Source organism: Numenius arquata, unplaced genomic scaffold, assembly GCF_964106895.1.
Source record: "Numenius arquata unplaced genomic scaffold, bNumArq3.hap1.1 HAP1_SCAFFOLD_1069, whole genome shotgun sequence".
Lineage (NCBI taxonomy): Eukaryota > Metazoa > Chordata > Aves > Charadriiformes > Scolopacidae > Numenius > Numenius arquata.
Genome location: NW_027414520.1, coordinates 14,269 through 37,434, shown reverse-complemented (window position 1 = coordinate 37,434; position 23,166 = coordinate 14,269). Strand labels below are relative to the sequence as shown.

At 64.2% G+C, this 23,166-nt stretch overlaps 1 protein-coding gene across 1 annotated transcript; it reads left to right on the top strand.

Moving 5' to 3' along the window:
* Window positions 1-208: 208 nt before the first annotated feature.
* Window positions 209-18,773, top strand: LOC141478052 (proto-oncogene vav-like; the record flags this gene model as incomplete). Its single annotated transcript, XM_074167189.1, has 15 exons — window positions 209-294; window positions 2,077-2,209; window positions 2,789-2,898; window positions 3,015-3,116; window positions 5,015-5,106; window positions 6,135-6,157; window positions 7,712-7,751; window positions 8,530-8,666; window positions 9,681-9,746; window positions 10,042-10,073; window positions 10,734-10,850; window positions 10,954-11,041; window positions 11,173-11,287; window positions 18,446-18,594; window positions 18,720-18,773. Coding segments are annotated over 15 exons (1,344 nt in total), but the record flags the coding sequence as incomplete, so codon positions are not given.
* Window positions 18,774-23,166: the final 4,393 nt, after the last annotated feature.

The window sequence follows — 23,166 nt, the reverse complement described above, 5'->3', positions numbered from 1 at the left end:
CCCCCGTGTCCCCTCCGTGCCCCCCCCGTGTCCCCCGTGTCCTCCCCTGTGTCCCCCCCCACTGATGTCCCCCCCCATGTCCCCCCCACTGATCTCTCCCCCCGCATCCCCCCCCCCCCGGGGCCCCCCCCCGTCCTCCCCATGTCACCCCCCCCCCGTGTCCCCCCCCCCACTGATGTTCCCCCCCCCGTGTGTCCCCCCCGCGCAGCCCCAGTCCCTGGCCCAGTTCGGGCGCCCCAAAATTGACGGGGAGCTGAAGGTCTCCAGCACCGAGCGGCGCTCCAGGGTGGACAGGTGGGACACGGGGGGGGGACACGGGGGGGGACACGGGGACACAGGGACACCCACGGGGAGACCTGTGGGGACATGGGGACACCACAAGTACCTGGGGACACCACGAGGACACCATGGGGACACCACGGGGACACCACGGGGAGACCTGTGGGGACATGGGGACACCACAAGTACCTGGGAACATCACAAGGACACCATGGGGACACCACGGGGACACCACGGGGACATGGGGACACCACAAGAACCTGGGGACACCACAAGGACACCATGGGGACACCACAGGGAGACCCACAGGGACATGGGGACACCACAAGAACCTGGGGACACCACAAGGACACCATGGGGACACCACGGGGAGACCCACGGGGACATGGGGACACCACAAGAACCTGGGGACACCACAAGGACACCATGGGGACACCACGGGGAGACCCACGGGGACATGGGGACACCACAAGAACCTGGGGACACCACAAGGACACCATGGGGACACCACGGGGAGACCCACGGGGACATGGGGACACCACAGGAAGCTGGGGACACCACAAGGACACCATGGGGACACCACAGGGAGACCCACGGGGACATGGGGACACCACAAGAACCTGGGGACACCACAAGGACACCATGGGGACACCACAGAGAGACCCACGAGGACATGGGGACACCACAAGAACATGGGGACACCACAAGGACACCATGGGGACATGACAGGGAGACCTATGGGGACATGGGGACACCACAAGAACATGGGGACACCACAAGGACACCATGGGGACACCACAGGGAGACCTATGGGGACATGGGGACACCACAAGAACCTGGGGACACCACAAGGACACCATGGGGACACCACGGGGAGACCCACGGGGACATGGGGACACCACAGGAAGCTGGGGACACCACAAGGACACCATGGGGACACCACAGGGAGACCCACGGGGACATGGGGACACCACAAGAACCTGGGGACACCACAAGGACACCATGGGGACACCACGGGGAGACCCACGGGGACATGGGGACACCACAGGAAGCTGGGGACACCACAAGGACACCATGGGGACACCACAGGGAGACCCACGGGGACATGGGGACACCACAGGAAGCTGGGGACACCACAAGGACACCATGGGGACACCACAGGAAGCTGGGGACACTCATGGGGACACCACAAGGACATGGAGACACCACAAGGACACCACAGGGACACCACAGAGAGACCCACGAGGACATGGGGACACCACAAGGACACCATGGGGACATGGGGACACCACAAGAACCTGGGGACACCACAAGGACACCATGGGGACACCATGGGGACACCACAAGAACCTGGGGACACCACAAGGACACCATGGGGACATGGGGACATCGCAAGAACCTGGGGACACCACAAGAACCTGGGGACACCCATGGGGACACCACAGGGAGACCCACAAAGACATGGGGACACCACAAGAACATGGGGACACCATGGGGACAGCTATGGGGACGTGGGAACACCACAGGAACCTGGGGACACCCATGGGGACACCACGGAGACACCATGGGGACACCACAAGAACATGGGGACACCATGGGGACACTCCATGGGGACATGAAGCCACCACAGGGACACCACAGGAAAACAGAGACACCCATAGGACCATCACGATGGGACCACGGGGACACCTTGGGGACACCTTGGGGACACCGAGCAGGGGCCAGGGCAGGGGTGGGGACACCCCAAGGTACGTGGTGGCCTTTGGGACCTCGGTGCCACCCCTTGGGTGTCCCCAGGTACGGGTTCCTCCTGGACAAGGCCCTCATCATCTGCAAGCGCCGGGGGGACTCCTACGAGACCAAGGACGTGGTGGACCTCCAGAGCCACCAACTGCGCGACGGTGGCCTCGGGCCCCGCGATGGCAAGAAGGTACCTTTGGGACACGGGTGGCCTCTTCTCAAGGCACCCAGGTGGCCACGGGGCTGGTGGGACCAGGTGGTCACATCCTTGGTGGTCCTAAAGGTCCAGGTCTGGTGGGTCCAGGTGGCCACGTCCCTGGTGGACCCAAAGGTCCAGGTCTGGTGAGCCCAGGTGGCCACGTCCCTGGTGGGCCCAAAGGTCCAGGTCTGGTGGGTCCAGGTGGCCATGTCCCTGGTGGACCCAAGTGTGTGGTGGCCTTGGTGGTCCCAAGTGTCCAGGCCTGGTGGGCCCAGGTGGCCACGTCCCTGGTGGGCCCAAGTGTGTGGTGGCCTTGGTGGTCCCAAAAGTCCAGGTCTGGTGGGCCCAGGTGGCCACGTCCCCGGTGGCCCCACGTGTCCCCGTCTGGTGGACCCCAACATCCAGATCCTTGGTGGCCCCAAGCCTCCATCTCCTTGGTGGACACGCCGAAGCCTGGTGGGCTCCAGGACTGTGGTCCCTGGTGGCCCTGGACACCTGGACACCCTGGACGGGTGACAACGAACCCAGGCCGTGGTGCCCCACGCTGAGCCCCACGCCTGTGCCCCACAGTGGACCCACACCTTCCTCCTCATCGCCACCGCCGGCCTCCAGGGCTACGAGCTCTTCTTCAAGACCCGGGAGCTGAAGAAGAAGTGGTTGGAGCAGTTTGAGATGGCCCTGTAGGTGCCCACCCCACACCCAGGGCTTTTTTTTGGGGGGGGGGGGGGGGACCTGCCCCACTGGGGACCCCCCACCAGACCCACATGTGTCCCCTCCCCTCCCATTTTCGTGCCAGGTCCAACATCTTCCCCGAGAACGCTCTGGCCGATGGCCACGACTTCCAGATGTTCTCCTTTGAGGACACCACCTCCTGCAGGGCCTGCCAGATGTTGCTGAGGTAGGACCTCCAAAATTACGTCCCCCCCCGCTTCCCCTGGGGGGGACAGAGGGGACAATGGGCCAAGGCCAAGGTGGGTCAAGGACTGGGTGGAAGACACCAAGGTGGGTCAAGGTCAGGGTGGGTCAAGCGTTGGGTGGAGGCCAAGGTGGGTCAAGAACCTGGTGGCCCCAAAGCCAAGGTGGGTCAAGGACTGGGTGGGTTGAGGCCTAGGTGGGCCAAGGCCAAGGTGGGTCAAGCGTTGGGTGGAGAACACCAAGGTGGGTCAAGGTCAGGGTGGGTCAAGCATTGGGTGGAGGACACCAAGGTGGGTCAAGGTCAGGGTGGGTCAAGCGTTGGGTGGAGGCCAAGGTGGGTCAAGAAGCTGGTGGGTCAAGACCAAGGTGGGTCAACTCCTGGGTGGCCCCAAGGACAAGGTAGGTCAAGCGTTGGGTGGAGGACACCAAGGTGGGTCAAGGTCAGGGTGGGTCAAATGTTGGGTGGAGGCCAAGGTGGGTCAAGGCCAAGGTGGGTCAAGGCCAAGGTGGGTCAAGACCAAGGTGGGTCAACTCCTGGGTGGCCCCAAGGCCAAGGTGGGCCAAGCATTGGGTGGAGGACACCAAGGTGGGTCAAGACCAAGGTGGGTCAAGGTCAAGGTGGGTCAAGGGTTGGGTGGAAGACACCAAGGTGGGTCAAAGCCTGGGTGGGTTGAGGCCTGGGTGGGCCAAGGCCAAGGTGGGTCAAGGATTGGGTGGAGGCCACCAAGGTGGGTCAAGAACCTGGTGGGTCAAGGCCAAGGTGGGTCAAGGATTGGGTGGAGGCCACCAAGGTGGGTCAAGAACCAGGTGGGTCAAGAACCTGGTGGGTCAAGGCCAAGGTGGGTCAAGGATTGGGTGGAGGCCACCAAGGTGGGTCAAGAACCAGGTGGGTCAAGAACCTGGTGGGTCAAGGCCAAGGTGGGTCAAGGATTGGGTGGAGGCCACCAAGGTGGGTCAAGAACCTGGTGGGTCGAGGCCAAGGTGGGTCAAGGATTGGGCGGAGGCCACCAAGGTGGGTCAAGAACCTGGTGGGTCAAGGCCAAGGTGGGTCAAGGATTGGGCGGAGGCCACCAAGGTGGGTCAAGAACCTGGTGGGTCAAGGCCAAGGTGGGTCAAGGATTGGGTGGAGGCCACCAAGGTGGGTCAAGAACCTGGTGGGTCAAGGCCAAGGTGGGTCAAGGATTGGGTGGAGGCCACCAAGGTGGGTCAAGAACCTGGTGGGTCAAGGCCAAGGTGGGTCAAGGATTGGGTGGAGGCCACCAAGGTGGGTCAAGAACCTGGTGGGTCAAGGCCAAGGTGGGTCAAGGATTGGGTGGAGGCCACCAAGGCGGGTCAAGAACCTGGTGGGTCAAGGCCAAGGTGGGTCAAGGATTGGGTGGAGGCCACCAAGGTGGGTCAAGAACCTGGTGGGTCAAGGCCAAGGTGGGTCAAGGATTGGGTGGAGGCCACCAAGGTGGGTCAAGAACCTGGTGGGTCAAGGCCAAGGTGGGTCAAGGATTGGGTGGAGGCCACCAAGGTGGGTCAAGAACCTGGTGGGTCAAGGCCAAGGTGGGTCAAGGATTGGGTGGAGGCCACCAAGGTGGGTCAAGAACCTGGTGGGTCAAGGCCAAGGTGGGTCAAGGATTGGGTGGAGGCCACCAAGGCGGGTCAAGAACCTGGTGGGTCAAGGCCAAGGTGGGTCAAGGATTGGGTGGAGGCCACCAAGGTGGGTCAAGACCGAGGTGGGTCCATCCTGGTGGAGCCCAGAACCTGGTGGGTGAAGGCTTGGGTGGGTTGGGGCGGGGTGTCCCTGCTGGGTGGGTGGGGGTTGGGGGGTGGGGGTGGGTCAGTGGGTGCACACACACCCCCCGGCACTGGTGGTGACCCTGTGTCCCCCCCCAGGGGCACCTTCTACCAGGGCTATCGCTGCAGCCGCTGCCGGGCCCCGGCCCACAAGGAGTGTCTGGGGAGGGTGGGGACCTGCGGCCGGAGCGGTGAGAGAGAGGGGCATCATGGGAGGGGAGAGGGGCATTGTGGGATAGTGGGGGAGCGGGGACACTGCGGGAGACAAGATGGCCGACGTGGAGCAGGGCATCATGGGAGGGGGAGAAGGGCATTGTGGGATAGTGGGGGAGCGGGGACACTGCGGGAGACAAGATGGCCGACGTGGAGCAGGGCATCATGGGAGGGGGAGAGGGGCATTGTGGGACGGGGGAGAGGGGCATTGTGGGATAGTGGGGGAGCGGGACACTGCAGGAGACAAGATGGCCGACGTGGAGCAAGGGCATTGTGGGATGGCTGCCATGGGGAAGGGCATCATGGGATACAAGATGGCCGACATGGAGAAGGGAATCATGGAAGGGGAGAGAGGGGGATCATGGGATAGTGGGGGAGCAGGGTATTGTGGGAGACAAGATGGCTGACATGGAGCAGGGTATTGTGGGAGACAAGATGGCCGACACAGAGGAGGGCATCAAGGGATACAAGATGGCCGACATGGAGAAGAGCATCATGGGAGGGGAGAGAGGGGCATCATGGGACAGGGGGAGGGGCATTGTGGGAGACAAGATGGCTGACACAGAGCAGGGCATTGTGGGATATAAGATGGCCGACATGGAGAAGGGCATCATGGGAGAGGTGGGCGGGGCCGCACAGGAGGGAGGGGGAACGGGACACTAGGGGAGACAAGATGGCCGACGAGGAGCAGGGCATTGTGGGAATCAAGATGGCCGACACAGAGAAGGGCATCATGGGAGACAAGATGGCCGACACGGAGAGGGGCACCATGGGAGGGAGGAGAGGGGCATTGTGGGAGACAAGATGGCCGACATCCTGGGAGGGGGCGGGGCATCATGGGGGCTCGGAGGGGCGGGACTTCCGGGGGGGCGTGGCCTGATGGGGAAAGGGGCGGGGCTTGGGGGGGCGGTGTCTTCTGGGTGGGCGGGGCCTTGTGGGATCCAAGATGGCCGCCGCGGAGCAGGGCATCATGGGATTGCTCCTCCCCCTCCCCCTCCCCCCACAGATTCGGGACCCGGAACCAGGAAGGTACGGAATGGGGGGAGGGGCCTGAGGGGGAGGGGCAAAAGGGGGAGGGGCCAAAAAAGGGAGGGGCCTGAGGGGGAGGGGCCGAAAGGGGAGGGGCCTGAGGGGGAGGGGCCTGAGGGGGAGGGGCTAAAGGGGGAGGGGGCTGAGGGGGTAAAGGGGGGGTTAAAGGGGGAGGGGCCAAAGGGGAGGGGCCTGAGGGGGAGGGGCTAAAGGGGGAGGGGACTGAGGGGGGAAAGGGGGGGGTTAAAGGGGAGGGGCTTAAAGGGGGAGGGGCCAAAGGGGGAGGGGCCCAAAAGGGGAAGGGCCTGAGGGGGAGGGGCCGAAAGGGGAGGGGCCTGAGGGGGGAAAGGGAGGAGTTTAAAGGGGAGGGGCTTAAAGGGGGAGGGGCCAAAGGGGAGGGGCCTGAGGGGGAGGGGCTAAAGGGGGAGGGGGCTGAGGGGGGAAAGGGGGGGGTTAAAGGGGGAGGGCTTAAAGGGGGAGGGGCCAAAGGGGGAGGGGCCCAAAAGGGGAAGGGCCTGAGGGGGGAAAGGGAGGAGTTTAAAGGGGAGGGGCTTAAAGGGGGAGGGGCCAAAGGGGAGGGGCCTGAGGGGGAGGGGCTAAAGGGGGAGGGGGCTGAGGGGGGAAGGGGGGGTTAAAGGGGGAGGGGCTTAAAGGGGAAGGGCCTGAGGGGGGAGGGGCCGAAAGGGGAGGGGCCTGAGGGGGGAAAGGGAGGAGTTTAAAGGGGAGGGGCTTAAAGGGGGAGGGGCCAAAGGGGGAGGGGCCCAAAAGGGGAAGGGCCTGAGGGGGAGGGGCTAAAGGGGGAGGGGCCTGAGGGGGGAAAGGGGAGGGGTTTGAAGGGGAGGGGCTTAAAGGGGGAGGGGCCAAAGGGGAGGGGCCTGAGGGGGGGAAAGGGAGGGGTTTAAAGGGGAGGGGCTTAAAGGGGGAGGGGCCAAAGGGGAGGGGCCTGAGGGGGAGGGGCTAAAAGGGGAGGGGGCTGAGGGGGGAAAGGGGGGGTTAAAGGGGGAGGGGCTTAAAGGGGGAGGGGCCAAAGGGGGAGGGGCCCAAAAGGGGAAGGGCCTGAGGGGGGAAAGGGAGGAGTTTAAAGGGGAGGGGCTTAAAGGGGGAGGGGCCAAAGGGGGAGGGGCCCAAAAGGGGAAGGGCCTGAGGGGGAGGGGCTAAAGGGGGAGGGGCCTGAGGGGGGAAAGGGAGGGGTTTGAAGGGGAGGGGCTTAAAGGGGGAGGGGCCAAAGGGGAGGGGCCTGAGGGGGGAAAGGGAGGAGTTTAAAGGGGAGGGGCTTAAAGGGGGAGGGGCCAAAGGGGAGGGGCCTGAGGGGGAGGGGCTAAAAGGGGAGGGGGCTGAGGGGGGAAAGGGGGGGTTAAAGGGGGAGGGGCTTAAAGGGGGAGGGGTTTAAAGGGGGAGGGCCTGAAGGGGAGGGGCTAAAGGGGGAGGGGGCTGAGGGGGGAAAGGGGGGGTTTAAAGGGGAGGGGCTTAAAGGGGGAGGGGTTTAAAGGGGGAGGGGCCTGAGGGGGGAGGGGTGTGGCCCCGCACTAACAAAGGTCTCGTTTAACGAAGCAGAACAAACCCCCCCGCCCCGAGAGGAAACGGGGAGACCCGGGTGAGGCCACTTGGGGGGCAGAGGGGTCCATGTGTGGGGCAGAGGGTCCACTTGTGGGGCAGGGGTGTCCGTGGGGGGGGGGGTGTGTGTGTGTGTCCACACCCCGGACACCTGGGTTCACTTGGGGGGCAGAGAGGGAGGGGCACTTGGGGGGCAGATGGGGGGTGTCCACTTGTGGGGCAGAGGGTCCACTTGGAGGGCAGAGGAATCCACTTGTGGGGCAGAGAGGGGAGTCCACTTGGGGGGCAGAGGAATCCACTTGTGGGGCAGAGAGTCCACTTGGGGGGCGGGGGAGGCACTTGGGGGGCAGAGGAATCCACTTGTGGGGCAGGGGTGTCCATGTGTGGGGCAGAGGGGGGGGGGGTGTCCACACCCCGTACACCTGGGTCCACTTGGGGGGCAGAGGGAGGGTGTCCACTTGGGGGGCAGAGCGTCCACTTGTGGGGCAGAGGGTCGACTTGGAGGGCAGAGGAATCCACTTGTGGGGCAGAGAGTCCACTTGGGGGGCGGGGGAGGCACTTGGGGGGCAGAGGAATCCACTTGTGGGGCAGGGGTGTCCATGTGTGGGGCAGAGGGGGGGGGGGGTGTCCACACCCCGTACACCTGGGTCCACTTGGGGGGCAGGGGGGGGTGTCCACTTGTGGGGCAGAGGGTCCACTTGGGGGGCAGAGCAATCCACTTGTGGGGCAGAAGCGGGTCCACTTGTGGGGCAGGGTGGGGCCTGGACATCACACACACACACACACACCCCCCGCCCCACGGCGTATCTTCCCTCTAGGGTTGCCCAAGATGGAGGCGACCCAGCCCTATAGCGGCCTCCCCCCCCCGCCCGGCGCCGTGGGTCCTGCCCTACGGCTCAGCCCCGGGGACGTCCTGGAGGTGACGGTGGCCGAGGCCGAGCAGCTGTGGTGGCAGGTGGGGACGGGACCCCGCTATGGGGCAGACCCCCAAGTGCATGCTGGGATGGATGTCGCTATGGGGCAGGCCCCCAAATGCATGCTGGGACTGAGCTCTGCTATGGGGCAGACCCCCAAATGCATGCTGGGATGGATGTTGCTATGGGGCAGACCCCCAAGTGCATGCTGGGATGGATGTCGCTATGGGGCAGGCCCCCAAATGCATGCTGGGACTGAGCTCCGCTATGGGGCAGACCCCCAAGTGCATGCTGTGATGGACCTTGCTATGGGGCAGACCCCCAAATGCATGCTGGGACTGAGCTCCGCTATGGGGCAGACCCCCATGGTCTTCCTGGAACAGACCTCGCTATGGGGCAGACCCCCAAGTGCATGCTGGGACTGAGCTCCGCTATGGGGCAGACCCCCATGGTCTTCCTGGAACAGACCTCGCTATGGGGCAGACCCCCAAGTGCATGCTGGGACTGAGCTCCGCTATGGGGCAGACCCCCATGGTCTTCCTGGAACAGACCTCGCTATGGGGCAGACCCCCAAGTGCATGCTGGGACTGAGCTCTGCTATGGGGCAGACCCCCAAATGCATGCTGGGATGGATGTTGCTATGGGGCAGACCCCCAAATGCATGCTGGGACTGAGCTCCGCTATGGGGCAGACCCCCATGGTCTTCCTGGAACAGACCTCGCTATGGGGCAGACCCCCAAGTGCATGCTGCGATGGACCTTGCTATGGGGCAGACCCCCAAGTGCATGCTGGGACTGACCACCGCTATGGGGCAGGCCCCCAAGTCCATGCTGGGATGGACCTCGCTATGGGGCAGACCCCCAAGTGCACGCTGGGATGGACCTCTGCTATGGGGCAGACCCCCAGGTTCATACTGGGGCGGACCTTGCTATGGGGCTGGACCCAGCCTGGCCCCCTGTGGTCCTTCCAGCCTCCTGGGGGAGCAGAGGGGACGCCCATGGTGCCCCATAGCGCCCCATAGCGCCCCATAGCGCCCCACACTCCTTCATCTCTAGGGCAGGAACGTGGCCAGCGGTGACCTGGGCTGGTTCCCCTGCGCCGCCGTCAGACCCTTCGTCAGCGTGAGTCCACTTGGGGGGCAGAGGGGGGTGTCCGCTTGGGGGGCAGAGGGTCCGCTTGTGGGGCAGAGGGTCCGCTTGGGGGGCAGAGGGTCTACTTGGGGGGCAGGAGGGGGGTGTCCACACCCCAGACACCTGGGTCCACTTGGGGGCAGAGGGTCCACATGTAAGGCAGAGGGCTTCTCTTGGGGGGCAGAGGGGTCCACTTGGGGGGCAGAGGGTCCACTTGGGGGGCAGAGGAGGGGGGGGGGATCTATGGGGCAGGGGAGCAACCCCCAACTCCGCTTCTGCCCCACAGGTGCCGCTGCCTGATCTCTCCGTCTACCCCTGGTGGGTTTTGCCCCCCCAAATCTCCCCCCATTGCCCCATAGATCCATGGGGCCCCCCCCAAATCCCCCCCCCATCGCCCCATAGATCCATGGGGCCCCCCGAACCCCCCCCCCCATCGCCCCATAGATCCATGGGGCCCCCCAAAACCCCCCCCCATCGCCCCATAGATCCATGGCCCCCCCCCCAAATCCCCCCCCCCATCGCCCCATAGATCCATGGGGCCCCCCAAATGCCTCCCCATTGCCCCATAGATCCGTGGGGCTCCCCCAAATCCCCTCCCATTGCCCCATAGATCCATGGAGCCCCCTCAACCCCCCCCCATCACCCCATAGATCCATGGGGCCCCCCAAATGCCCCCCCATCGCCCCATAGATCCATGCCCCCCCCCATCACCCCATAGATCCATGGGGCCTCCCAACCCCCCCCCCATCGCCCCATAGATCCATGGGGCCCCCCAAATGCCCCCCCATCGCCCCATAGATCCATGGGTCCCCATCCCTCCTGGTGGCCCCCCATCACCTCCTTCATCCTGGTGGCCCCATCGTCCCCCCATTTTCCCCCCCCCAAAACCATCCCCCCGGGGGGGGTGGCATTTTGGCGGGGGGGGGGGTGGGGTGTGGGGTGTGTCTCAGGCCCCCCATAACTCCCAGAATCCCCCAGGTTCGCCGGCCCCATGGATCGGGGGGAGGCCGAGCAGGTCCTGGCCCCACGGCGCGACGGGGCCTTCCTGGTGCGGCAACGGGCCAAGGACGGGGGGGAGTTCGCCATCAGCATCAAGTAGGGCTTTTTGAGGGGGGGGGGGACGGGACACACACATCTATGGGGTGGGGTGGGGTGGGGGACACGGTGGCAGCTCCTGGGGGGTCACCCTGCCCCATAGATTCCGTGGGGAGGTGAAGCACATCAAGGTGTTGACGGCCGAGGGGCTCTACCGCGTCACCGAGAAGAAGGTCTTCAAGGGGTTGGTGGTAAGAGATGGAGACCCAACCAACCCTTGGGGACACCACCCCACATCCCCCCCCACCCCCTGAGGTCCTGCCCCACACGTGTGGGGCTGGGGATACTGGAGCTGAGGTCTTGCCCCACCCTTGGTGGACAGGAGCTGGTGGAGTTCTACCAGCGCAGCTCCCTCAAGGATTGCTTCAAGGCCTTGGACACGGCCCTGGAGGTGCCCTTCAAGGAGCCCCACAGCGGGGACGGGGCCCGGCCACCGGGTAGGACATGGGGCGGGGGGGGGGGGGACGGGATGTGGGGACAGAGGGGTGGGGGGGTCCCCCGTATCAGCGGGGTGAGGGGTAGAGGATGGTGGGGTGGAGGTTGGGGGGCGGTGGGCTGGAGGTGGTGGGGTCTTCCATCGAGGGGGTGGAGGCGGTTGGAGATGGTGGGGTGGAGGTTGTGGGGTGGAGATGGTGGGGTGGAAGTTGTGGGGTGGAGGTTGTGGGGCGGTGGGGTGGAGATGGTGGGGTCTTCCATCAAGGTGATGGTGGGGTGGAGGTGGAGGAGATGGTGGGGTGATGGGATGGAGGTTGTGGGGTGGAGGTTGTGGGGTGGTGGGTCCCTCATCATGGGTGAAGGTGGGATGGAGGTGGTGGGGTGATGGGCTGGAGGTTGTGGGGTGGAGGTTGTGGGTCCCTCAAGGTGGGTGAAGGCGGGATGGAGATGGAGGGGTGGTGGGATGGAGGTTGTGGGGTGAAGACGGTGGGGTGGAGGTTGTAGGGTGGAGATGGTGGGGTGGAAGTTGTGGGGTGGAGGTTGTGGGGCGGTGGGGTGGAGATGGTGGGGTCTTCCATCAAGGGGGCGGTGGGGTGGAGGTTGTGGGGTGGTGGGTCCCTCATCATGGGTGAAGGTGGGGTGGAGGTTGTGGGGTGATGGGATGGAGGTTGTGGGGTGAAGACGGTGGGGTGGAGGTTGTGGGGTGGAGATGGTGGGGTGGAGATGGTGGGGTGGAGATGGTGGGTCCCTCATTGGGGGTGAAGATGGGCTGGAGGTTGTGGGGTGGAGATGGTGGGGTGGGGGTGGCGGGTCCCTCTTTGGGGGTGAAGGTGGGGTGGATGTTGTGGGGTGGAGGTTGTGGGGTGGTGGGCTGGAGGTTGTGGGGCAGTGGGGTGGAGGTGGTGGGTTCCTCATCATGGGTGGAGATGGTGGGGTGGAGGTGATGGGCTGGAGGTTGTGGGGTGGAGGTTGTGGGGCAGTGGGATGCTCAAGGTGGGTAAAGATGGGATGGAGATGGTGGGGTGGTGGGATGGAGGTAATGGGCTGGAGGTTGTGGGGTGAAGACAGTGGGGTGGAGGCTGTGGGGTGGAGGTTGTGGGGCGGTGGGGTGGAGATGGTGGGGTCTTCCATCAAGGGGGTGGTGGGGTGGAGGTGGAGGAGATGGTGGGGTGATGGGCTGGAGGTTGTGGGGTGGTGGGTCCCTCATCATGGGTGAAGGTGGGCTGGAGGTTGTGGGGTGATGGGCTGGAGGTTGTGGGGTGGTGGGTCCCTCTTTGGGTGTGAGGGTGGGATGGAGGTTGTGGGGTGGAGGTTGTGGGTCCCTCTTTGGGGGGTTGTGGGGTGGAGGTTGTGGGTCGCTCAAGGTGGGTGAAGGTGGGATGAAGATGGTGGGATGGGGCTGAAGATGGGCTGGAGGCTGTGGGGTAGAGATGATGGGGTGGAGGTTGTGGGGTGGAGGCTGTGGGGTGGAGATGGTGGGGTGGAGGCTGTGGGGTGGAGATGGTGGGGTGGAGGCTGTGGGGTGGAGGTTGTGGGGTGGAGATGGTGGGGTGGAGATGGTGGGGTGGAGGTTGTGGGGTGGAGGCTGTGGGGTGGAGGCTGTGGGGTGGAGGTTGTGGGGTGGAGGCTGTGGGGTGGAGATGGTGGGGTGGAGATGATGGGGTGGAGGTTGTGGGGTGGAGATGGTGGGGTGGAGGTTGTGGGATGGAGGCTGTGGGGTGGAGGTTGTGGGGTGGAGGCTGTGGGGTGGAGGGTGTGGGGTGGAGATGATGGGGTGGAGGCTGTGGGGTGGAGGGTGTGGGGTGGAGATGGTGGGGTGGAGGTTGTGGGGTGGAGATGGTGGGGTGGAGGCTGTGGGGTGGAGGTTGTGGGGTGGAGATGGTGGGGTGGAGGTTGTGGGGTGGAGGCTGTGGGGTGGAGATGGTGGGGTGGAGGCTGTGGGGTGGAGGTTGTGGGGTGGAGGTTGTGGGGTGGAGATGATGGGGTGGAGGCTGTGGGGTGGAGATGATGGGGTGGAGGTTGTGGGGTGGAGATGGTGGGGTGGAGGCTGTGGGGTGGAGGTTGTGGGGTGGAGGCTGTGGGGTGGAGATGGTGGGGTGGAGGTTGTGGGGTGGAGGCTGTGGGGTGGAGATGGTGGGGTGGAGATGGTGGGGTGGAGGTTGTGGGGTGGAGGCTGTGGGGTGGAGGCTGTGGGGTGGAGGTTGTGGGGTGGAGGCTGTGGGGTGGAGATGATGGGGTGGAGGCTGTGGGGTGGAGGCTGTGGGGTGGAGATGGTGGGGTGGAGGTTGTGGGGTGGAGGCTGTGGGGTGGAGGTTGTGGGGTGGAGGTTGTGGGGTGGAGATGGTGGGGTGGAGGCTGTGGGGTAGAGATGGTGGGGTGGAGATGGTGGGGTGGAGGCTGTGGGGTGGAGGCTGTGGGGTGGAGATGGTGGGGTGGAGGCTGTGGGGTGGAGGCTGTGGGGTGGAGGTTGTGGGGTGGAGATGGTGGGGTGGAGGCTGTGGGGTGGAGGCTGTGGGGTGGAGATGGTGGGGTGGAGGCTGTGGGGTGGAGGCTGTGGGGTGGAGATGATGGGGTGGAGGTTGTGGGGTGGAGGTTGTGGGGTGGAGATGGTGGGGTGGAGGTTTTGGGGTGGAGGTTGTGGGATGGAGGTTGTGGGGTGGAGGCTGTGGGGTGGAGATGGTTGGGTGGAGGCTGTGGGGTGGAGGTTGTGGGGTGGAGATGATGGGGTGGAGATGATGGGGTGGAGGTTGTGGGGTGGAGGTTGTGGGGTGGAGGCGGTGGGGTGGAGGCTGTGGGGTGGAGGCTGTGGGGTGGAGATGGTGGGGTGGAGGTTGTGGGGTGGAGGTTGTGGGGTGGAGATGATGGGGTGGAGATTGTGGGGTGGAGGTTGTGGGGTGGAGATGGTGGGGTGGAGGTTGTGGGGTGGAGGCTGTGGGGTGGAGATGGTGGGGTGGAGGTTGTGGGGTGGAGGCTGTGGGGTGGAGATGGTGGGGTGGAGGCTGTGGGGTGGAGGTTGTGGGGTGGAGGTTGTGGGGTGGAGGTTGTGGGGTGGAGATGGTGGGGTGGAGGCTGTGGGGTGGAGGTTGTGGGGTGGAGGCTGTGGGGTGGAGGCTGTGGGGTGGAGATGGTGGGGTGGAGGCTGTGGGGTGGAGGCTGTGGGGTGGAGATGATGTAGTGGAGGTTGTGGGGTGGAGGCTGTGGGGTGGAGATGGTGGGGTGGAGGCTGTGGGGTGGAGGTTGTGGGGTGGAGGCTGTGGGGTGGAGATGGTGGGGTGGAGGCTGTGGGGTAGAGATGGTGGGGTGGAGATGGTGGGGTGGAGGCTGTGGGGTGGAGGCTGTGGGGTGGAGGTTGTGGGGTGGAGGCTGTGGGGTGGAGATGGTGGGGTGGAGGCTGTGGGGTGGAGGCTGTGGGGTGGAGATGGTGGGGTGGAGGCTGTGGGGTGGAGGCTGTGGGGTGGAGATGGTGGGGTGGAGGCTGTGGGGTGGAGATGGTGGGGTGGAGGCTGTGGGGTGGAGGCTGTGGGGTGGAGGTTGTGGGGTGGAGATGGTGGGGTGGAGGTTGTGGGGTGGAGATGGTGGGGTGGAGGTTGTGGGGTGGAGGTTGTGGGGTGGAGATGATGGGGTGGAGATGGTGGGGTGGTGGCTGTGGGGTGGAGGCTGTGGGGTGGAGATGGTGGGGTGGAGGTTGTGGGGTGGAGGTTGTGGGGTGGAGATGATGGGGTGGAGATGGTGGGTCCCTCATTGGGGGTGAAGATGGGCTGGAGGTTGTGGGGTGGAGATGGTGGGGTGGGGGTGGCGGGTCCCTCATTGGGGGTGAAGGTGGGGTGGATGTTGTGGGGTGGAGGTTGTGGGGCAGTGGGGTGGAGGTTGTGGGGTGGAGATGATGGGGTGGAGGTTGTGGGGTGGAGGCTGTGGGGTGGAGATGGTGGGGTGGAGGTTGTGGGGTGGAGGTGGTGGGGTGGAGATGGTGGGGTGGAGGTTGTGGGGTGGAGGTTGTGGGGTGGAGGCTGTGGGGTGGAGGTTGTGGGGTGGAGATGGTGGGGTGGAGGTTGTGGGGTGGAGATGATGGGGTGGAGGCTGTGGGGTGGAGGCTGTGGGGTGGAGGTTGTGGGGTGGAGATGGTGGGGTGGAGGCTGTGGGGTGGAGGTTGTGGGGTGGAGGCTGTGGGGTGGAGGCTGTGGGGTGGAGATGGTGGGGTGGAGATGGTGGGGTGGAGGTTGTGGGGTGGAGGCTGTGGGGTGGAGATGGTGGGGTGGAGGCTGTGGGGTGGAGGTTGTGGGGTGGAGATGGTGGGGTGGAGGCTGTGGGGTGGAGGTTGTGGGGTGGAGATTGTGGGGTGGAGGTGGTGGGGTGGAGATGGTGGGGTGGAGGCTGTGGGGTGGAGGCTGTGGGGTGGAGATGGTGGGGTGGAGGCTGTGGGGTGGAGGTTGTGGGGTGGAGATTGTGGGGTGGAGGTGGTGGGGTGGAGATGGTGGGGTGGAGGCTGTGGGGTGGAGGCTGTGGGGTGGAGATGGTGGGGTGGAGGCTGTGGGGTGGAGATGGTGGGGGACAGTTGGGTCACGGCGATGGGACAAGGACAGTGGCCAAGGGACAAGTCAAGGACGTGGCCAAGGTCAAGGGGGACAGTTGGATTCTGGGGCCACCAGTTGAGGGGGGGGGGGCAAGGGGGACACCTTGGGGACGTGCCCACGGGGGGCCACCTGGTTCTGGGGTCACCATTGAGGGGGGGACAAGGAGACCCCTTGGGTCCTTGGCCATGGGGACAAGGGGGACACCTTGGGGACGTGCCCACGGGGGGCCACCTCAATGGTGGTGACCAACGGAGGGCTTGGAGGATGGGACCAGTTGGGTTCTGGGGTCACCAGTCAAGGGGGGGCCAATGGGACCAGTTGGGGTTGTGGGGACATGGGGACAAGGGGGACACCTTGGGGACGTGCCCACGGGGGGCCACCTCAACTGTAGTGATCAATGGAGGGCTTGGAGGAAGAACCATGGGGCCATCAAGGGTGGGGACAATGGGACCAGTTGGGTTCTGGGGCCACCAGTCAAGAGGGGACAAGGGGACCCATTGGCTCCTTGGCCATGGGGACAAGGGGGACACCTTGGGGACGTGCCCACGGGGGGCCACCTCAACGGTGGTGACCAACGGAGGGCTTGGAGGATGGGACCACTTGGGGCTTTGGCCAATGGGACCAGTTGGGTTCTGGGGCCACCAGTCAAGGAGGGGACAAGGGGACCCGTTGGGGACCCCCTTGGGACCCCCTTGGCCATGGGGACAAGGGGGACACCTTGGGGACGTGCCCATGGGGGGCCACCTCAACGCCGGTGGCCAACGGAGGGCTTGGAGGATGGGACCACTTGGGGCTTTGGTCAAGGGGGACCAGTTGGGTTCTGGGGCCACCAGTCAAGGGGGGGCCAATGGGACCAGTTGGGGTTGTGGGGACATGGGGACAAGGGGGACACCTTGGGGACGTGCCCACGGGGGGCCACCTCGACTGTGGTGACCGACGGAGGGCTTGGAGGAAGAACCATGGGGCCATCAAGGGTGGGGACAACGGGACCAGTTGGGTTCTGGGGCCACCAGTCGGGTTCTGGGGCCACCAGTCAAGAGGGGACAAGGGGACCCCTTGGCTCCTTGGCCATGGGGACAAGGAGGACACCTTGGGGACGTGCCCACGGGGGGCCACCTCAATGCCGGTGACCAACAGAGGGCTTGGAGGAAGAACCATGGGGCCATCAAGGAGGGGGACAATGGGACCAGTTGGGTTCTGGGGCCACCAGTCAAGAGGGGACAAAGGGACCCATTGGCTCCTTGGCCATGGGGACAAGGGGGACACCTTGGGGACGTGCCCACGGGGGGCCACCTCAACTGTAGTGATCAATGGAGGGCTTGGAGGAAGAACCATGGGGCCATCAAGGAGGGGGACAACGGGACCAGTTGGGTTCTGGGGTCACCAGTCAAGAGGGGACAAGGGGACCCCTTGGCTCCTTGGCCATGGGGACAAGGGGGACACCTTGGGGACGTGCCCATGGGGGGCCACCTCAACAGTGGTGACCAACAGAAGGCTTGGAGGATGGGACTTGGGGCTTTGGTCAAGGGGGACCAGTTGGGTTCTGGGGCCACCAGTCAAGGAGGGGACAAGGAGACCCGTTGGGGACCCCCTTGGGACCCCCTTGGCCATGGGGACAAGGGGGACACCTTGGGGACGTGCCCACGGGGGGCCACCTCAACGGTGGTGGCCAACAGAGGGCTTGGAGGAAGAACCACGGGGCCATCAAGGGTGGGGACAATGGGACCAGTTGGGTTCTGGGGCTTCCAGTCAAGGGGGGCCAATGGGACCAGTTGGGGTTGTGGGGACATGGGGACAAGGGGGACACCTTGGGGATGTGCCCATGGGGGGCCACCTCAACGGTGGTGACCAATGGAGGGCTTGGAGGATGGGACCAGTTGGGGCCTTGGCCAATGGGACCAGTCGGGTTCTGGGGCCACCAGTCAAGAGGGGACAAGGGGACCAGTTGGGGTTGTGGGGACATGGGGACAAGGGGGACACCTTGGGGACGTGCCCACGGGGGGCCACCTTGACCATGGTGACCGATGGAGGGATTGGAGGAAGAACCACGGGGCCATCAAGGGTGGGGACAATGGGACCAGTCGGGTTCTGGGGCCACCAGTCGGGTTCTGGGGCCACCAGTCAAGAGGGGACAAGGGGACCCCTTGGCTCCTTGGCCATGGGGACAAGGAGGACACCTTGGGGACGTGCCCACGGGGGGCCACCTCAATGCCGGTGACCAACAGAGGGCTTGGAGGAAGAACCATGGGGCCATCAAGGAGGGGGACAATGGGACCAGTTGGGTTCTGGGGCCACCAGTCAAGAGGGGACAAAGGGACCCATTGGCTCCTTGGCCATGGGGACAAGGGGGACACCTTGGGGACGTGCCCACGGGGGGCCACCTCAACGCCGGTGACCAACAGAGGGCTTGGAGGAAGAACCACGGGGCCATCAAGGGTGGGGACGAGGAGGTTGGAGGTTGACTTTGGGAAGGGGGGGGGGGATTGTCCTCCATTGTCCTTCCGTGTCCCCTCCCCCCCCCCCCCTTCCTCGATGTCCCCTCCCCCCCCCCTTCGATGTCCCCTCCCTCCCCCCCCGTGATGTCCCCAGGTTCTCTGAGGACCTTCGGGGCGGCCAAAGCTCGATACGATTTTTGCGCCCGGGACCGGCGGGAGCTCTCCCTGCGCCAGGGGGACGTCGTCCGAGTCCTCAGCAAGAAAGGTCACCCCGGTTGGTGGAAAGGGGAGATTTACGGACGGGTAGGACCCCTCCCCCACCCCCGAGGGGGTTCCCCTCCCCCACCCCGGGATGTCCCCAAACCCCCTCCCCCCCTTTTGGGGACATTCACCACCTTCTTCTTCCTCCCTCCCCCCCCCCCTCCAAGGTTGGATGGTTCCCGGCCAATTACGTGGATGAAGAGTATTCGGAGTATTGCTGACCTTTGACCTTTGACCTTTGACCTTCGGAGAGGTCACCCGGTGACAGCCCGGTGTCACCTCCCCCCACCCCCCCCCCCGGTGTCACCTCCCCCCCCCAACACACCCCCTCCCCCCCCCATGTAATTTAAAGGCTCCTCCTGGGTCAAGGAGGGGACAATAAAAGGAGGAGGAAGAGGTCACGGGGTCAAGATCACGGGGTCAAGGTCACGGGGTCAAGGGTGAGGACAAGGTCACGGGGACAAGGTCACGGGGTCAAGGTCACGGGGTGGGGACGAGGTCACGGGGTCAAGGTCATGGGTGGGGACACTGTCACGGGTGGGGGACAAGGTCACGGGGTCAAGGTCACGGGTGGGGACACTGTCACGGGTGGGGGACAAGGTCACGGGGTCAAGGTCACGGGGTCAAGGTCATGGGTGGGGACACTGTCACGGGTGGGGCACAAGGTCACGGGGTCAAGGTCATGGGTGGGGACACTGTCACGGGTGGGGGACAAGGTCACGGGGTCAAGGTCACGGGTGGGGACACTGTCACGGGTGGGGGACAAGGTCACGGGGTCAAGGTCACGGGGTCAAGGTCATGGGTGGGGACACTGTCACAGGTGGGGGACAAGGTCACGGGCTCAAGGCCATGGTGGGGACAAGGCCATGGGGTCAAGGTCACGGGGACAAGGTCACGGGGTCAAGGTCACGGGGTGGGGACGAGGTCACGGGGTCAAGGTCACGGGTGGGGACACTGTCACAGGTGGGGGACAAGGTCACAGGGTCAAGGTCATGGGGTGGGGACGAGGTCACAGGGTTAAGGTCACGGGTGGGGACACTGTGATGGGTGGGGACATGGCCATGGGGTCAAGGTCACAGGGTCAAGATCACGGGTGGGGGACAAGGTCACAGGGTCAAGGTCATGGGGTGGGGACGAGGTCAGGGGTCAAGGTCACAGGTGGGGACACTGTGACGGGTGGGGACAAGATCATGGGGTCAAGGTCACAGGGACAAGGTCACGTGTGGGGACAAGGTCACAGGGTGGGGACAAGGTCACGGGGTCAAGGTCACGTGTGGGGTCAAGGTCACGGGGACAAGGTCATGGGGTCAAGGTCACGGGGTGGGGACATGGCCATGGGGACAAGGTCACGAGTGGGGACACAGTCATGGGGTCAAGGTCACGGGGCAGGGACAAGGTCATGGGGTCAAGGTCACAGGGTGGGGACGAGGTCACGAGGTCAAGGTCACCAGGAAGGGGCGAGGTCATGGGGTCAGGGTCACGGGGTGGGGTCAAGGTCACGGGGACAAGGTCACCGGAAGGGACCCAGGCATCTGGGCTCCCAGTATCCCCCAACGCTGGGACTGGTCACTGCCCAGTGCTCCCAGTAACACCCAGTACCTCCCCAGTGCTCCCAGTATCTCCCAGTGCTCCCAGTTCCCTGCTCAGCCCCGGAGCTCCCAGTGCTCCCAGTAACCCCCAGTGCCCCCCCCCAGTGCCTTCCCAGTAACCCTCAGTGCCCTCCCAGTGCTCCCAGTAACCCCCAGCGCCCTCCCAGTAACCCCCAGTGCCCCCCCAGCACAGTTCCCCAGCGCTCCCAGTGCCTTCCCAGTAACCCCCAGTGCCTCCCCCCAGTGCCTTCCCAGTAACCCTCAGCGCCCTCCAAGTGCCCTCCCAGTGCTCCCAGTAACCCCCAGTGCCCCCCCAGTGCCCTCCCAGTACCCCCAGCCTCGTTCCCCAGTGCTCCCAGTAACTCCGGTACCCTCCCAGTGCCCCCAGTAACCCCCAGCGCCCTCCCAGTAACCCCCAGTGCCCCCCCAGCACAGTTCCCCAGTGCTCCCAGTGCCTTCCCAGTAACCCCCAGTGCCCCCCCCCCAGTGCCTTCCCAGTAACCCTCAGTGCCCTCCCAGTGCTCCCAGCAACCCCCAGTGCTCCCAGTGAACTCCCAGTGCCCCCAGTGACCCCCAGTGCCCTCCCAGTAACCCCCAGTGCCCCCCCAGCCCAGTTCCCCAGTGCTCCCAGTGCTCCCAGTAACCCCCAGTGCCCCCCCCCCAGTGCCTTCCCAGTAACCCTCAGTGCCCTCCCAGTGCCCTCCCAGTGCCCTCCCAGTACCCCCAGCCTCGTTCCCCAGTGCTTCCAGTAACTCCAGTGCCCTCCCAGCAACCCCCAGTGCTCCCAGTGAACTCCCAGTGCCCCCAGTGACCCCCAGTGCCCTCCCAGTAACCCCCAGTGCCCCCCCAGCCCAGTTCCCCAGTGCTCCCAGTGCTCCCAGTAAGCCCCAGTGCCCCCCCCCCAGTGCCTTCCCAGTAACCCTCAGTGCCCTCCCAGTGCCCTCCCAGTGCCCTCCCAGTACCCCCAGCCTCGTTCCCCAGTGCTTCCAGTAACTCCAGTGCCCTCCCAGTAACCCCCAGCGCCCTCCCAGTGCCCCCAGTAACTCCAGTGCCATCCCAGTAACCCCCAGTACCCTCCCAGTGCCCCCAGCAATCCCCAGTGCCCTCCCAGTAACCCTCAGTGCCCCCCCAGCCCAGTTCCCCAGTGCTCCCAGTGCTCCCAGTAACCACCAGTGCCCCCCCCAGCACCCCCAGCCTTGCTCCCCAGTGCTCCCAGTAACTCCAGTGCCCTCCCAGCAACCCCCAGTGCTCCCAGTGAACTCCCAGTGCCCCCAGTGACCCCCAGTGCCCTCCCAGTAACCCCCAGTGCCCCCCCAGCCCAGTTCCCCAGTGCTCCCAGTGCTCCCAGTAACCCCCAGTGCCCCCCCAGTGCCTTCCCAGTAACCCTCAGTGCCCTCCAAGTGCCCTCCCAGTGCTCCCAGTAACCCCCAGTGCCCCCCCAGTGCCCTCCCAGTACCCCCAGCTTCGTTCCCCAGTGCTTCCAGTAACTCCAGTGCCCTCCCAGTAACCCCCAGCGCCCTCCCAGTGCCCCCAGTAACTCCAGTGCCCTCCCAGTAACCCCCAGTACCCTCCCAGTGCCCCCAGCAATCCCCAGTGCCCTCCCAGTAACCCTCAGTGCCCCCCCAGCCCAGTTCCCCAGTGCTCCCAGTGCTCCCAGTAACTCCAGTGCCCTCCCAGCAGCCCCCAGTGCTCCCAGTGCCCTCCCAGTGCTCCCAGTAACCCCCAGTGCCCCCCCAGTAGCCCCCAGTGCTCCCAGTGCCCTTCCAGTGCCCTCCCAGCAACCCCCAGCCTTGCTCCCCAGTGCTCCCAGTAACTCCAGTGCCCTCCCAGCAACCCCCAGTGCTCCCAGTGCCCTCCCAGTGCTCCCAGTAACCCCCAGTGCCCCCCCAGTACCCCCAGCCTCGCTCTCCAGTGCTCCCAGTAACTCCAGTCCCCACAGCTCCAATCCCCCCCCCCCCCAGCGATCCCTCCCCTCCAGCCCCTCCATTTTCCTGCTAAAAACGGGCATTTTGGTTAAATTCACAATTTTTACGGGGGGGGGGGGGAGGGGGGGGGCAGAAACGGCCCTTCGTTTCCCCTCTTTTTTGGTTGAAAACCACCCAAAACCGGCCCCAAAACCCACTTTCACTTTCTGCCCCCACGTCCTTTTTTTTTTTTTTTAAAATTTTATTGATTTTCAGCAAAATTCCCAATTTTTGGCTGAAATGTCCTCGTTTTTGGGGGCGGGGGGAGGGGAGCTCCCGCCGTTAAGTTTGAAGCCGAGGAAAAGGGATTGAATTTCCCCAAATCGAGAAATTTTTCATTTCCCCAAAACCCTCCGTTTTTCACTTAAAATCCTTTAAAAAAAAACCCCCCAAAACCAACCCGAATCGTTAAAATTTCCAAATTTTACCAAATCCTTCAATTCTATTTTCACGCCAAATCATGGGATTTCAAGAGTTTTTAGAGGATTTCTCCGATTCCAGGAATTTTCAGCCGGGGGGGGGAGGGGAGGGAGGGGGCGGGTTTAATTATTTTTTGGGGAAAAAAAGTCCAAAATGGGCAAATTGTGGTTTTTTAGGGAAAAAAATGGAAAAATGAGAAATTTGGGGGTGGGGGGGGTGGGGGTTTTGGGGTTTTTTTTTGGGGTGTGGGTGAGATGGGGGAGGGGGAAGGGAAAACATGGGGAAAAAAACCCCTTTAAAAATGAGGAGAAAAAAGCAAATTTTACCAAAATTGTCTTTTCTGAGAGTCAAGAAGAAAAAGGCGACTCCGCAGCAAAAATTGGGGCAAAAAAGGCAAAATTTGGTGACGCCCAGACGCCTTTTTGTGCCTCGAGAGGGATTTTAAACTTTGAAAGTGGTGATTTTTCCCAAAAAGTGGTGATTTTTCAAAAAAAAGTGATTTTTTCCCAAAAGTGGTGTTTTTTCCCAAAAAAGCGATTATTTTTCCAAAAAAAAGTGGTGATTTTTTCCCCCCAAAAGCAGTGATTTTTCCCAAAAAAAGTGGTGATTTTTCCCAAAAAAGCGGTGATTTTTCCCCCAAA